The sequence below is a fragment of the Pseudorca crassidens genome, chromosome 15 (assembly GCF_039906515.1).
Source record: "Pseudorca crassidens isolate mPseCra1 chromosome 15, mPseCra1.hap1, whole genome shotgun sequence".
NCBI lineage: Eukaryota > Metazoa > Chordata > Mammalia > Artiodactyla > Delphinidae > Pseudorca > Pseudorca crassidens.
The window spans coordinates 1753217-1766727 of record NC_090310.1 but is presented as its reverse complement, the minus strand read 5'-3'; the positions used below and the strand labels follow the sequence as shown (position 1 = coordinate 1766727).

Here is a 13511-nt window from a genome sequence, read left to right as displayed (position 1 = left end):
ATTTGGGGAGTCCACTGAATCGCGACGGTCACAGCCATGGCCCCGTGTCCACACCCCGCTCCGTCCTGCCTTGTTCTGTCCTGACTGCCCTGTGTCCACACCCCGCTCTGTCCTGCCTTGTTCTGTCCTGACAGCCCCTTATCCCGGGGCTTGGCTGTGACTGGCTTTGGCCGACGGCGCATTGTTAAAGGGGACACGAGCCTCTGGCTTGCCCTCTCTGGCCTCCCTGAGAGGCCGGCTGAAGAAGCCCGAGGTAGCTGGCTGGAGCCACGTGGTCCGTTGAGTCAGCGCCAACCCCCAGCCATGAACGAGGCCGGCTGAGACCACCCAGCCCCGGGGGAGCTGCCACATGGCTGCAGGTACATGTGTGACTCGGGGTGACAGAATAAGAACCCCCCAGCTGGGCCCAAGCTGCTGACCCCCGGAGCTGCCAGCACACACAGTGGTGGTTGCTTGAAACCACCAAGGTTTGAGGCGGTTCGTTATGCAGCAGTAGCTAACCAACACATCAGCCTTTTAAAAATACATCACTCAGCGGGTTGCACTGGGGAGACAGTTAAACCAGAAAGAAGACAAGACAGGGGTGTTCATCTTGTCTCTGCACCCAATTCTCTGAGCCCCTGTTTCCTTCTCTTAAAACAGGGACTGCGGTCATCCACCTCGCGCAAGAATTAAGTGAGACTCTGGGCACGAAAGGTGTTTGTGCAAATGTCGGGGTGCACGCACAGTCACCCTCTCCCCTCGAGTAAGACGGCCTCCTGACTCTCTTCACGAGTCAAGGCTGTGGGTTGGAGCCTGAGCCTCCCCTGCTGTAAGATGGGGAAGCTAGGCTTGGTGAGCACTGAGGCCCCTGAGGGCGACATAGGTCCCCACAGGGCTCACGGTTGGTGGCAAAACCTGAGATGAGCCCAGGTCCCACAGCTTGGCACAATGCTCATCACAGATGCCAGGTTGGGCGGGGTGGGTGGGCAGGGACGGGGGACCCACCCGGGGAGGGTGTCTCTGCGACCCCTTTTCCTCCGGTGCCAGTCTCTCTCCATGTAACTTTGGGGCTACCTCCTCTGGGGCGCTGCTTGGGATCTGCCTTGGGCTTGGGACGCAGGGACCAGCTTTGTCAGTACTGAGTGTGAAGTAAGAGTCAGGAGGCTCTGAGAGAGACCACGGGTGCGTGCTGGTACCCGGCACAGCATCCTTGGCGGGTCAGAGGCCATCCCTACTGATTTCCTGGTTCCCGGGGTGGGGGGGCGCTCTCTGGGTAAGCGAGGCAGCTGGATAGGTGATGCCAGGCAAGCCAGGGGTGTGCACACCATTCTGGCTGGGTCTGTTGGGCTGGCTCCCGTGGCCTGCTCAGGGACCGCACTGGCTGGCATCTCTCCCAGCCTCCAGAGCCACGGGGCAATTCCACCACGGCCAGCTTGAAAGCAGCGCTCCTGTGGCTTTTCTGCGGCCAGGTGTCTGTGGGGACCGGGCGCTAGGCTGGCTGTGCGTCTCAGCGGGAGCTGAGGAAAGCCGGCATCCGGCTCTCCCTTTTCCCTGCCGGTTCTCACAAGCTCTATCTCCATGGAAAATGTGAATCTCGCTGGCCAGGGTCCAAATGCAGGGGGTTCCATTGTTCTGCCTTCCGCCCCAGGGTCTGGCACCCATCCCCTGCCTGGCCTTTCTCCCAGCGCCTACAGGTCTTGGGACAAACCATTCAAGAGCCTCAACCCAGCCACCTTCCTGGCCTGGAGCACAGACCCTGGGGAGGTCCTGGCCTGGCCTGCCTCCTCCTTTGTTCCAGATGCTTCTACCAGATGCTTCCAAGCAGCTCAGTCCTCAGTGCTCTCTCCTTGCAGACTTTTTCATCCCTGTTCTTCACTCACAGACTCTACTTCACAGGAGGGAAGGGAGGGAGGGAGGGGAGGGAGGGGGGGGAAGGGAGGGAGGGAGGGAGGTGGGGAGGGAGGGAGGAAAGAAGAAGGAAGGTGGTCAGGGGGATACTGAGGGAGGCCCTTGCACATGTAATCATTTGTACCTGTGACAAAACGTGCATAACCATTTCAACGTGTACAATTCGGTGGCATTAACTTTGTTCACAATGTTGTGCAACCTTCACTACGTATTTCCAAAACTTTTCATCCCCCCGAGAAGAAGCCCCTCGCCCATTAAGCGGTCCCCCCCCATCCCTCTCCCAGCGCCTGGCAACAGCTCATCCATTTTCCGTCTCTGTGGATCTGCCTGTTCTGGGTATTTCGATGGAATCGTACAGCTTGTGGGGTTTCGTGTCTGGCTTCTTTCACTGAGCGCAGTGTTTTCAAGGTTCATCCGTGTTGTACCAGGTGTCAGTGCTCCATTGCTTTCTATGGCTGAATAATATTCCACCGAGTGACGGTGCTGCGTTCTGTCGATCCGTTCACCAGCTGATGGACATCTGGGTTAGCGCTGCGGTGTCATGTCGCTTTACATACGCTCACGTTGCTATGATCTAAGCAGGACTCTACCCATTTTAGCCGTGAAAAGGCTGGGGCTCAGAGGCCCTGTGACTTGGAGTAGGAGGCAGTTCATTTAAAAAGAAAAGAAAGGAAAAGACCTGGGCTTTGGAGCTGAGAAGACCTGGGTGAGAGCAAGAAAAGAACAGTGTCCAAAGATGGTGCACCCCGGGAGCGGGTCATACGGCCTGGCTTTCCACACACAGCCTGGGCCGCGTGACCTCCCCAGGAGGTGGGACTATTTTTAGTCCCATTTCAAATAAAGGAAACCAAGGTCCATCTGCCTGCCGCTTGAATGTGTCCATCGGGGGCAAGCTTCTTCACTTCTGAGCCTCGAAAGCCCCCTCACCACCCACTCTGGGATGTGGGAACCTGGCTGAGGCCGGAGGAGATCGTGGGTGTGGGCACTGAGGGTGGCTCCGCTGGGCCTTCCTGCCCGCGCAGGCCCGGCCCTGCTGGGCCTTCTGGGCTCCCCGGCTCCGGGTCCCCGTGGTGGAGGCGATGGGAGGCTGTGGCTCCTTATCGCTGCCTGGGCTGCTTCCTTAGCTGGGGGAAGATCAGCCGTTTCTCCATCGGCCGCCTCCCCGAGTCACACTGCAAGGTCATTGAAGGCACGTCCCTTGGCGTGCTGGTCAGTGGCCAGCGCCGCAGACCAAGTCCTCTCCGGCATCTCCGGCCACTGGAGCCCTATTTCAGGTCATGGAGTCTGCGGGCAACAACCTGAGGCTGAATCCTGGCTCCCTGACTGGGAACCTGAGCAAGAGTGGGACCCGGGCTTCAGCTGCCCCATCCGTAGAGTGGGGCTAAAGTCAGTTTCCAGCTGCAGGGGACCCAGGACAGGCAGGAAGAACCACTGCAGCTCCAGCCCGTGAGTGCCAGGCAAAAGAAGGGTGGCGTAGGATGGCGGCAGGCCTTCCTTGTGCCCTACCCCTGCCACCTGGCGTTCTCTAACCCTCGACCTCCTGGGTGCCTGGCCGCAGGAACCCTGTTTTGCAGATCAAGGACAGGAGTAGAGAGGCAGAGATCGCACCGCTGCAAGCGTCAGACCCCAGGGCGCCTGGATCCTGTTTGCCCACAGGAAAGCACAATTCTCCAGGGGCTTTTCAGTCCCACGGGGATTTTCTCACCAACACTGGACCTCAAGCAGCAGTAGGTTTCAGGCTCAGGCTCCACCAGTAGAGGCTTTGGCGGTGCTCTTCCAAAACCGCATGTTGTGGGTCCCTCCTCTTCTCCACCCTGGACCTCCTTTATCATTTTTTCTCCATGGATCCCTGTGGGAAAATGTCTCACCCACCAAACACGCTGCAAATATTAATCAGTGACAAGCTCCTTTGCCATTTTGTGCAATCAGAATGCCTGCCAACCGGAAGCTCTGAACAGCCTGATGTATGAGTTTCCTGTGGCTGCTCTAACAGGACCACACACTGGGCAGCTTAATCAACAGAAGTGTCTTGTCTCTCAATTCTGGAGGCTGAAGTCTGAGATCACGGTGTCAGCAGTGAGGCTGTGAGGGAGGATCTGCTCCAGGCCTCCTTCCCAGCTCCTGGTGGCAGATCCTTGGGGTTCCTTGGCTTCTTGACACATCACCCCCATCTCTGCCTCTGCCTTCATATCGTGTCTCTGTATCTCTGCAACGCATGTTCAAATTTCTTTCTTATAAGGACGCCGTCATTGGATTAGGGCCCTCCATAATCTCCTATGACTTCAACGTACCTTGATCACATCTGCGATGACCCTATTTCCAAATAAGATCGCAGACAGAGGCACCAAGAGTTGGGACTTGTACATATTTTCTGTGGGGACATAATTCAACCCCGTACACCCAAGTTACCGTTTCATATAATGTTTGGGTCTGGTTTTCTGGCCCTACCAGAGGAAAACGCACAATTTTGTGAAGCTTCTTGTAACGTGGAAAGGAGCTCAGGGCTCTTAGTCCCCAACCGGGTGGTGTCTGTGACTCATCAGAGAGTAGAAACCATAGCATTGCAAAGGGCTCTTTTCCCACCTGTCCCATGCTTGCCTGTCTGCAGGAGGCCCATTGGGGCTTCCCAGACTTATCACAGGAAAACGGGAAAGTCAGGGCAGGCAGGTGAGCAGACAGACGGGCCTCTTGGGAAGCCGCTGCCCAGAGCTGTCCCTGCCTGCAAGAACCCAGCCCAGCCACAGAGCTGGCTGAGCCCAAGCATAGCAGACGGCAGCGCCCCGGGTGTGGAGACCTGTTTCTCAGAATGCAGGAGGGCCAGAAATGATGCCCCCAGGTGGTGACGAGCCACAGCCAAGAGGATGCACCCATTGCCCCTGAGGTACACAGAGAGGGGTGTGCTGGGCCAAGCACCTAGAGCGTTTCCAGCCTCCTCTGTCCGTTCATGGGGTCCCCATCTCAGTAACACGCATGAAGACGCCCCATCAGGAAGTGTGGCTGTGTGGCTTCCAGGTCCATACGCAGCCCTCCCTGGCAGCTGCCTGAATTTCTAGGCTCAAGGAGGCCAGGACAGGGCACTGTCTTTCTTCTACTTCTTGATATAAGACCCAACCTTCCCCAAAGGGAAGCACCGTTAGGAACTGAGTTTACGCCCACCCCTCACCCCGGCCACTTACTGGGACTGGGTCACACTCTGATTCTCTGAGCGTTTTAATGTCATTGTATTCCCTATTTACAGACGAGGACATTGATGCACAGAGAGGTTAAGTGACTTGCCCAAGATCACACAGCTCTAGGTCACCAAGCCAGGCTTTGCCTCCAAATCATCCGTATTTTACAGACAGGCCACTGGGTCCCTCGCCCGGCGCCGCAGTCTGCGTGTGAGCCACGGCTGCTTGCTGAGGAGCCAGCCCAGCCCCTCCAGGCAGTCCCTGCAGAAGCTCAGTGAACGTGCAATGGTCCAACCAACGAGCGAGCGCCCGGGTGAAGCGCAGCTCCACATGCAGCGGACGAAGAGCCCGCTGCCGGGATTGCGGGTCCTCGGCGACTTCCCCGCCAGGCGCCCCTCTGCCTGGGGAAGGGGCCCTAGTGGGCGGAGCCTCGTCCAGGGTACCAATGGCAGGGCGGGAGCAGGGAGGGGCGGGGCGCCCGGGCGGGGGGTGCGGGAGGCGGGGCCTGCGGGCGACCGGCCAATGGCGGCGCGGGGGCCGGGCGGCGGGCGGTGGGCGGGGGCGCGCGGAGGCGGCGGCGGCGGCGGCGGCGGCGGCAGCGGCGGCGAACAAAGAGGCGGCGGGCGCGGGCGGCCGACCGGAGCCGAGCGCAGCCGAGCCGGGCCGAGCCGGGCCGGGCCGGGCCGGACCCAGGAGCGCGCGGGCGATGCGGGAGGCCAGGCCGGGGTCGGCGGGCCCCTGATCCCTGCGCCCCAGGCCAGCCAGGGAGCCCCGCGGCGGCCGCGCGCTCTAGCCGCCGGCCCGCCATGGCCGGGGTCAGCTACGCGGCGCCCTGGTGGGTGAGCCTCCTGCACCGGCTGCCCCACTTCAACCTGCGCTGGGAGACCACCAGCAGCCAGTTCCGGCCCGAGGACACCGACTACCAGCAGGTGACGCGGGCCCCCTGGGTCGGGGATCAGATCTCGGGTCACGGCCCCCCTCCCTGCGGGTCACGATCCCCCTTCCCAGGGTCACGGCCCCCTCTTTCTGCAAGGTCTGAAGACTCCCTATCCCCCACCGACGGTCACGGCCTCCTCCTCCTCCGTGGGTCCTGAGCCCCACTCCCCGAGGGTCATGGTCCCCTCCTCTTGGAGGGTCTAAAGGCTCCCCACCCTCCGTGGAGGATTATGGCCCACTCCTTCTCGTGGGTCATAGCACCGGTTCTTCTGGAGAGCCTCCTCCTGGGTCACAGGTCTCCCCTGCTTGAGAGTCTAAGGACCCCCCCCAATTCCCCACGGAGGGTCCACAGCCCTGCAGATTCTAGCCTTCTCTTCTCGAGCCACTGAGAGCCTCCTTTCTGGGGTTGGGAGGAGCTGCCTCCTTGCCCTCCACGGAGACCCCTCTGCCAGCTGTCAGTGCCTGCTAAGGCTCCTGCCCAGGGGCGGCCTGGGGGTGTTGCCAGGCAGAACTCCCTACCCAGAGGACCCAGGGCCGTGAGACCACGGCCGATGCCCGAGAACACTGGGTGAAGCCAGGTGGGGATTCCTCACCCCTCACCCGCAGCTGGGGAATCCCACTCACTGCCAGGCTTTTGGTGGGTGAGTGGTCTGGGTAGATGCCAGCCCTCCCTGGCTGGTAATGACCCCGTGCTGGGCGGCCAAGCTGTGGGATGTACACACAGTGCCTGCCCAGAGACCTGGCTGCCTGTAGCCCTGAGGGAGGGAGGCCTGGCCACAGGGACGCCAGATTGGCCTCAGTCTGGAAGGCTGGAAAAGGGGCTGCGCCTGGGCAGAGCTGGGGAGTGGCACGGACCCTTCGCAGCCCTCTCCCCGAGTAACCAGGCTGTACCAGTGGAGCCCCAGGTCTGGGGTCATGCCAAGCCCAGCACCACCCCTGCCACTGAGCCACTGCTGTTTGAGTGCCGGGCAGGGGACCTGGCTGTGGACATTTCCTTCCTGCCTGGGGATCCGGATTCCACACACCCAGTGACTGGGGTGCCTGGTCACCCAGAACGCCTCTGAGTTCCTCTTTGGTGATGAATGCAGAGCCCCAGGGTGGGGTGGGAACGACTTTGCTCATAAGATGGCCTGGGAGTCCGATATCCGTGGACCGTGTCACCCCTCTCCAGTTCAGAGCTCTTTCCTCTTTGGTCTCCCTTGTCCAGAGGTGGAGAACCAGAAGCACCCCAGCTCTGCAGGGGAGCCTGCCGCCCCAGCCTCAGTGCTCACGTGGTGCCCGGTCCCCCAGCCCTGCTGATCTTTGTCTAAGCAGACTAGAAAGGGGGCTAGGGATTGGCCCATGCACACCCAGGGACAGCAGGATTCTTATAAAACCGGACACCCGTGTTCTAGAAGCCCAGCCCTGGGGGGCTGACCAGTGTGAGGGCAACAGCACTCCTCCGTGCACTCCACGAACTTCACCTGGGGTGGCTCTGCCACACCTGTCCCCGGGGCTCTGCTTCCACAGAACAGGACAATGTACCTTACTTTAGCAAGGTCTCTGCCACTTCAGTTCTGAAGCTCCAGGGGTACCCGGGGTGTCTGTGACCCACGTGGGGCTTTCCTGCTGGCCCGTGGGCTGCCACCTGCCCATGCTGCCCACCACGGTTGAACTGGCTGCCATGCCTCCTGCCCTCCGAGGCGCCCGGACATGTGGTGGGAAGTGAGCGAGGGGCCGACGCCTGCAGCCCGTGGAGGCGTCGGGAGTGGTGGCCAGGCCCCTCTGCGCTCAGCCCAGCCTCCCGCAGGGCCCTTTGCTCCTGAGCGGGCCCTGGTTTCTGCCGCGGGGGAGGCTCTGACTCACTCTCTCCTCCTCTCCCCGCGGAGCAGAATTAGCTGCTGAATAATTCACGGTGTGGAAAGCAGCCTGGCTCCGTCCCCCGCCACCTCGCTGCTGGCTCGGGGCTGTGGAGCTAGCTGGACCTGGGAGGACCTGGGAGTCGTCCTGCCCCTACCCTCCTGTGCTGGTGCTTTCGGGCAAGCACTTGACCTCTGAGCCTTCACTGCCTCGTTCCTGAAACTGGGCCGGTGCGCCGTCTGTGCAGGGTGGGTAGGGAGTGAGGGCCCCGTGCTCCTGCTCTGTGTTGGGTGTGCAGCCCAAAGAGCTCCCTCTCTGGGTGGGTGGGCGATGGTTTGGCGTGGGCCCTGGCCTGGGGCCTCTTCCTGCCTCCCCTGGGGGAGCATTCCTAGCTGTAGGGGCATCACCCTCATCCCGCTGCTGGGTGGTGGACCCCGTATCCTCCTGACTTGGGGCACCCCTCTTGGCCTGGGAGCCTGTCTGTGTCTGGCACGCACCTGGGCTGCAGGGGCCTGGCAGTCTTCTCCCCACATGTGGGCTGGGCCCAGCCGGGGAGGGGCTTCTGCTTCCCAGGCCGCCCAGAGGAAGCGGGGGCCCTGATGCAGGAGTAGAGGGGTGGTATGGCCTGGGGAGACCAGCTGTTAACCTTCGCTCTTTCCTGCCCACACCATCCACTGCTGGGAGCCCGGTGAAACCCACTGGAAACCCCACGGGCCAGACCCTGTTTGGGGGTGCTGTTTGGGGCTACTGCTAGCCTTTTCTCACACAAATCTGGAAGATGAGGACAGTCGTCTCCATTGTACAGATTAGCAAACTGAGGCTTAAAGAGGAGATTGGCTGAGAATCACATAGCGAGTGGGTGGTAGGGCCGGAATCCTGCTTCAGGCCCCTTGCCCCTGCCCCCCTAGGAGCCAGAGTCAGCCTTGGGGGCCAGGGGCTTCCTGAGTCCCCGACGGCTGGCCCCCTGCAGGGGATGTGACTGAGGGATTAGGTGCTGAGGGAGGCTGTTCTGCGGGCTCTCAGAGCCCTGGCTGGCCCTGTGCTAGGGGCTTGGCGCCTCTGCAAGACCAGGGGTCGGGTTTTGCATCCTAAAGGCTTGTGATTTCTCTTGGCCCTGTATTCCTGGGGCCTCCACCCTGGGGAGGAGGGGCTCCCTGGCCGCGACTCCTGTCTCTTGGGGGCTCATGCTGTTGCTGAATGGACGGACTGCAGGACGGTGCTGCTGCGCGTTCTGTGGGGCCTGAGGGGTTGTGCGGGCTGGCAGGTGCTGGAAGGGGCAGAAGGCTTCTGGGGTCTGCTGTGTGCCGCCCCACCCCCGCACCTGCCTGCTTGCTGCCGGTCTGGCTCCCCTGGGACTGGGCTCTTCCCAGCATGCCAGGGGCTCCCCGAACCTGGGGCAGCTGATGGGCGGGATGCTCGTTTTACAGGGGAGGGGTCGCAGGCCCAGAAGAGGAGGAGACTCCCTGGTGCTTGCGTAGCCTGTGACCTGATCTGGCTTGAGGCCAGTCTGTCCTCCGTGGTGAAGGTCAGGGCTGTCATGGCTGCAGGCGGGGGGTGGGGGGAGAGTCTCAGAGCCCTCTCTGCAGACCGGCGTGCGGGTGCCTGGCTGCGGGGTGCCCAGCCTGGGCTCGAGTTCTGTAGCTTCCCACCTGTGTGACCTTGGGTGGGTCCATCCACCTCTCTGGGCTTCACCTTGGGATCTGCCCCCTTAACTCCTACCAGCCCTTCCCGACTCCCCACTCCCAAGCCTCCCACACCCCTGGTGTCCTGAGGCCGAGGTCACACTCACTCTCTGCCCTCAGTCCCTCTCGTTGTCACTCACTGTCTCCCCCAGTTAAGGGGAGACTGGAAGCTGTGAGCTGGAGGACAGTACAGGCTGGTGTGGTGGTGCTGCGATCAGGTCAGGACTAGGCCTGCGGAAGTCCAACAGTCAGGGGAGGCTTCCTGTCGGAGGCGCTACCTTGCCTGCCGTGGAGGCGGTGAGCCAGGCTCTGAACGACCAGAAGGCGAGGACCTGCCTGGAGCTTGGCGTGCAGTGGGCATAGCAGCTCACCTTCCACGTCGGCCCAGTGTGTGGGGCCCTGAGTGCTTTGGATGTTCCCATCGAGACCCTAAAGATAAGACCGAGGTGGCTGTGCAGAGACCTTGGGGAAGAGAGTTCTAGGCGTTGGGAACTGCCCGTGCAAAGGCCCTGAGGCAGAGAGAAGCCTGGGCCTCAGCCCAAGATAAGGGAGTCCCTCTGATCTGTGCTGCCTCAGAGCTGGTGAGTGCTCTGTGCCCGGGGCTGTGTGAGGCCAGCCTGGAAGGCCACTTAGGCAGGACCCACAGGAGCCAGTAGTCTCCTAGCAGAGACCACAGCACCCTGGTTCAATGCTGTGACTCAAGCAGGGTCAGCGTGTGCCTGTGAATGAGACTGGCTCCGTTGGCACCATCTCCACGATCAGGAGGAAATTCACTCTAGTTAAAAACAGCATTTATCGCCTCTCTTCTTGTTTATGAAAGTAAGACACATTCATGGAACACTTGGAAAATAGGAAAGAGTGTGGAGACAGGTAAAAACGTCCCTCTAGCTGGAGTCTGTCCACGCGCTTATACCTGGGGAGGGGTGCTGCCTAAGGCTAGAATTCGTCACCGGCGTTGAAGCATCATGTCTCTTGGACCATGTCCTTGGTCCATGGTTCTTGGCGCTTGCCCAGCGTCCCACGACACCAGGATTCTGAGGCTGCGAGTGACAGAAACGTGCCACACGTAACAGAGCACACCGAGGGGCTGCGTGGAAGCTTCTAGAGCACACCCTGCGTGGACAGCAGCTGCGAGGGTGCAGGGCCTATGCATTGGTGGGGGGGCAGGGAAGCTAGGCGAAATCAACTTTGTCTGTTTCGCTCTTAGCCAGTGCCCGGACGCTGGGGAGAACCGGCTGTCACGTGGCCCTCTGGCTGGGAGGTGAGGCTGCTGGCTGCCTCTGCCACCAGGTCTACACCCGCTGAGGGGTAGGTGTTGGGGCCACCAGGCTCTGCGCCCCAGGCCCCATCTTTGGGCCTTTCTGGGGCTCCTGGTTTTCTCGGGTCTGAAGATGCGGTGACCAGCTCTGTCCCCAGCACTGTACTGCCCTGCCTGGGGGACAGAACAGCTGGGAGGGCGCCTGTTTCGGCTCTGACCAGGGGCTCTTGGTCAGGCTCTGGGCTGGGTGCTCTGTGTCTCTGACCCCCAAGCTACAGCTGCTCTACCGAGAGGCTCGTGACATTTGTCTAGTAAGCTGTTTGTTTCCGGGAAGCCAAACAGTAACACTACAGAAGTGAAACTGAGGCCCCTGGCCAGCCGGCATCAGTGGGCTGGGAGACACGGACAGGCCCCAGCTCCAGCCCAGCGCTGCCCTGCCTGCGGCCACAGCCCCTGTTGCGCTTTCCGAGTCTGGTCCCCCCAGCAGGAGCTAGTCCACGAAGGCTCAGAGGGTGTTGGGACCAGACCCCCACTGGCCAAGGCAGCTCTGCTGAGTCCTTGGCTGGAGAGGAAGAGTCGAATCTGCAGCCCAGGGACTGGATCACAGAGAGAGAAAGTGCCCCACATGGCCCCCGAGGAACTGGGGCGCGTGACAGAGGGCGGGTGCGGCAGGACCCAGGAGCGCCTGGCTGTGCCCATTGCTGCCTCCTCGGATCTGCAGGGAGCCCACCCTAAGCCCTGTGCTGGGCCGGGACACACACACGGCCCCCAGGCGGCTCTCAGGGGCTTCCCAGGATCTTGGGGAGGGTGAGGACCCAGACCCACGGTCGGGTTGCTGCAGCTCAGCGTGGCGAGGCTCTCGTGGCACACACCAGGCACTGTCGCCCAGAGCAGGGAGCCACACGCTGCCAGAGGTGGGAGGTGCTTTGCAGAGGACACCCGTGGCTGAGGTCCCAGGCCTGCCCGGGCGTCCCCGCTGCAGAGTCCCCTCATGCCCCAGAATTGGGTCTGCGCCTGCCCTGCTGGACTCCCGAGGGGCCCACGCACCGCTGACATCTGAGGCAGCGGGTGCCCTTCGTGCCACGGACGGGGCTGTTGGAGGCTGCAGTGGGCCTCCAGGCCTCCAGTCCAGTGGCAGGGGCAGGACAGGGCCTGCGCCTGGTGCCAGCTGGCCCTGAGGCTGCTCGGGTTCTTGTCCAAAGTCGGGGCAGGCGCCCGGTGTGCCCTCAGGGAGCAGGGCCAGGGGAGGGTTGAGTGACCTCCTGGGCTGGGCCTGGCGGATTTGAGGGGTGCCAGCGTCTGCACGTGGGCTGGGCAGGCTGCCAGGGGGGCGCTGCCTCCCTTCACACTGCCCCCCACTCGGGGCCTGGGCTCTTCATGTGCCGCTGGGCTCGTGCACACACGCAGGCTGCAGCGCCCGCTTGGTGCGCCCCTCCCCCTCCTGGGAGGTGGCCGGCTGAGGCTGGGTCCCCTCAGAGCGGCAGGTGGGCTCTGAACGGTAGGTGTGCCAAGGGTGCTTGGTTTTGTCCGCAGCACCCTCTAGGGCCAGGCGTGTCCTGTGTTGGCCGAGGGCATGGGGTGAGGCCGGGCTGCCAAAAGCCTGAGTGGCCCCTTGCTTCTGCCTCTGAGAAGAGCGCCAGGCACGGTGCCACTCTGCCCGGCTCCCCCGCTCCCCTGGGCTGGGTTCCTGACCGTTGTGAGGGGCCCTCCAGACAGCTGACCCCCGAGTCGGGTTGGGCTGTGCCCCGGGGTGGAGACGAGCCCTGGGCTGGGCTCTGGTCTGGATGATGATGTGACCGCCCGTCTGGTAGCTCCTGGCTACATCTGAGGCCTGTTGCGTGCGCCCCCAGGGGTGGCGGGTGGAGAGGCGCTTGCAGACAGGCTGGTGAAGAGCAGAGGAGTTTTCTGGGTGTCATGCTGGGAGACGTGTTAGGGCACTGGACCGAAATAGACACGCTCGCGGCTTCGAGGGCCGCGCTGGCGCCGTGTTCTCTGGTGTCTGTTCCCTCCGCCAGCAGGCGGGGCGTGGGCAGTGGGAGAGCGGGGCCTCGGTGTCCTTCCACGTGGCCCACAGGGCTGGAGGGCAGCAGAGAGTGCCGAGCCTGGGGGATGACCGACCAGAGCTTCTCTCTGGGGCTTCACCCAAGTCCCGCCTCGCTGGGCCTGTGTCCCGGTGATTCCTGGCAGGGCAGGGCGGTGTGTGCCCGTGAGGATGGAGGTGCAGCTGGAGTGTGTCTGTGCAGCCTGGTGGCCTGGACCTAGGACCTCAGGGTGAGGGGACTTGGCCAGAGAGCTGGACCCCTCCCGGGCTGCTGCATGCTGGCCACTGGCTGTGCTTTCTCCAGGCATGGCCACGAGCTCACCATCATGGAATTTGTGAAACCCAAGCCTGGCTCGGTGGAAAATCTGTTTTTAATTTCTGGCCGGCATCTGGGAGCCCCAGCCAAGTGTGTTCGGGCTGGGGAGCAGCGGCTGCACACCCAGCTCGGCTCCACGGCCCTCAGCACCCAGCCAGCCTGGCCCGGGGGGTGAGGGGGTCTCTTCTGGAACTTTCCTCAGGAGGCCTGTGCTGGCCCACACCCTGTCTCAATTACTCAAGTGTGGGGGCCCTGGGTGTCCCTGCTGGCCCCAGGCCCCTGGCCTGGAGGACGGTGCCACCCCTGGCCTGGGGGTGGGTGTCACCCCTGGCCTGGGGGATGGGTGTCACCCCTGGCCTGGGTGTCACCCCTGCCCTGG

General features: G+C 62.4%; 2 protein-coding genes across 6 annotated transcripts in view; both read left to right on the top strand.

Annotated features, from left to right (window-relative positions):
- IQCE (IQ motif containing E) overlaps positions 1–5453 on the top strand; it is a 51260-nt gene extending 45807 nt beyond the window's left edge. Inside the window, exon 22 of one of the 2 annotated variants that reach the window (XM_067705368.1) lies at positions 5231–5453. In XM_067705368.1, coding sequence (XP_067561469.1) covers positions 5231–5274 — 44 coding nt within the window. In that variant the 3' untranslated portion in view covers positions 5275–5453. The remainder of the gene's footprint in view (positions 1–5230) is intronic. The other variant, XM_067705371.1, reaches the window with a different exon arrangement.
- Positions 5454–5688: 235 nt separating this feature from the next.
- TTYH3 (tweety family member 3) overlaps positions 5689–13511 on the top strand; it is a 29272-nt gene continuing 21449 nt past the window's right edge. For 2 of the 4 annotated variants that reach the window (XM_067705358.1, XM_067705357.1), the window contains exon 1: positions 5689–5989. In XM_067705358.1, coding sequence (XP_067561459.1) covers positions 5867–5989 — 123 coding nt within the window. In that variant the 5' untranslated portion in view covers positions 5689–5866. The remainder of the gene's footprint in view (positions 5990–13511) is intronic. The other 2 variants (XM_067705359.1, XM_067705356.1) reach the window with 2 other exon arrangements.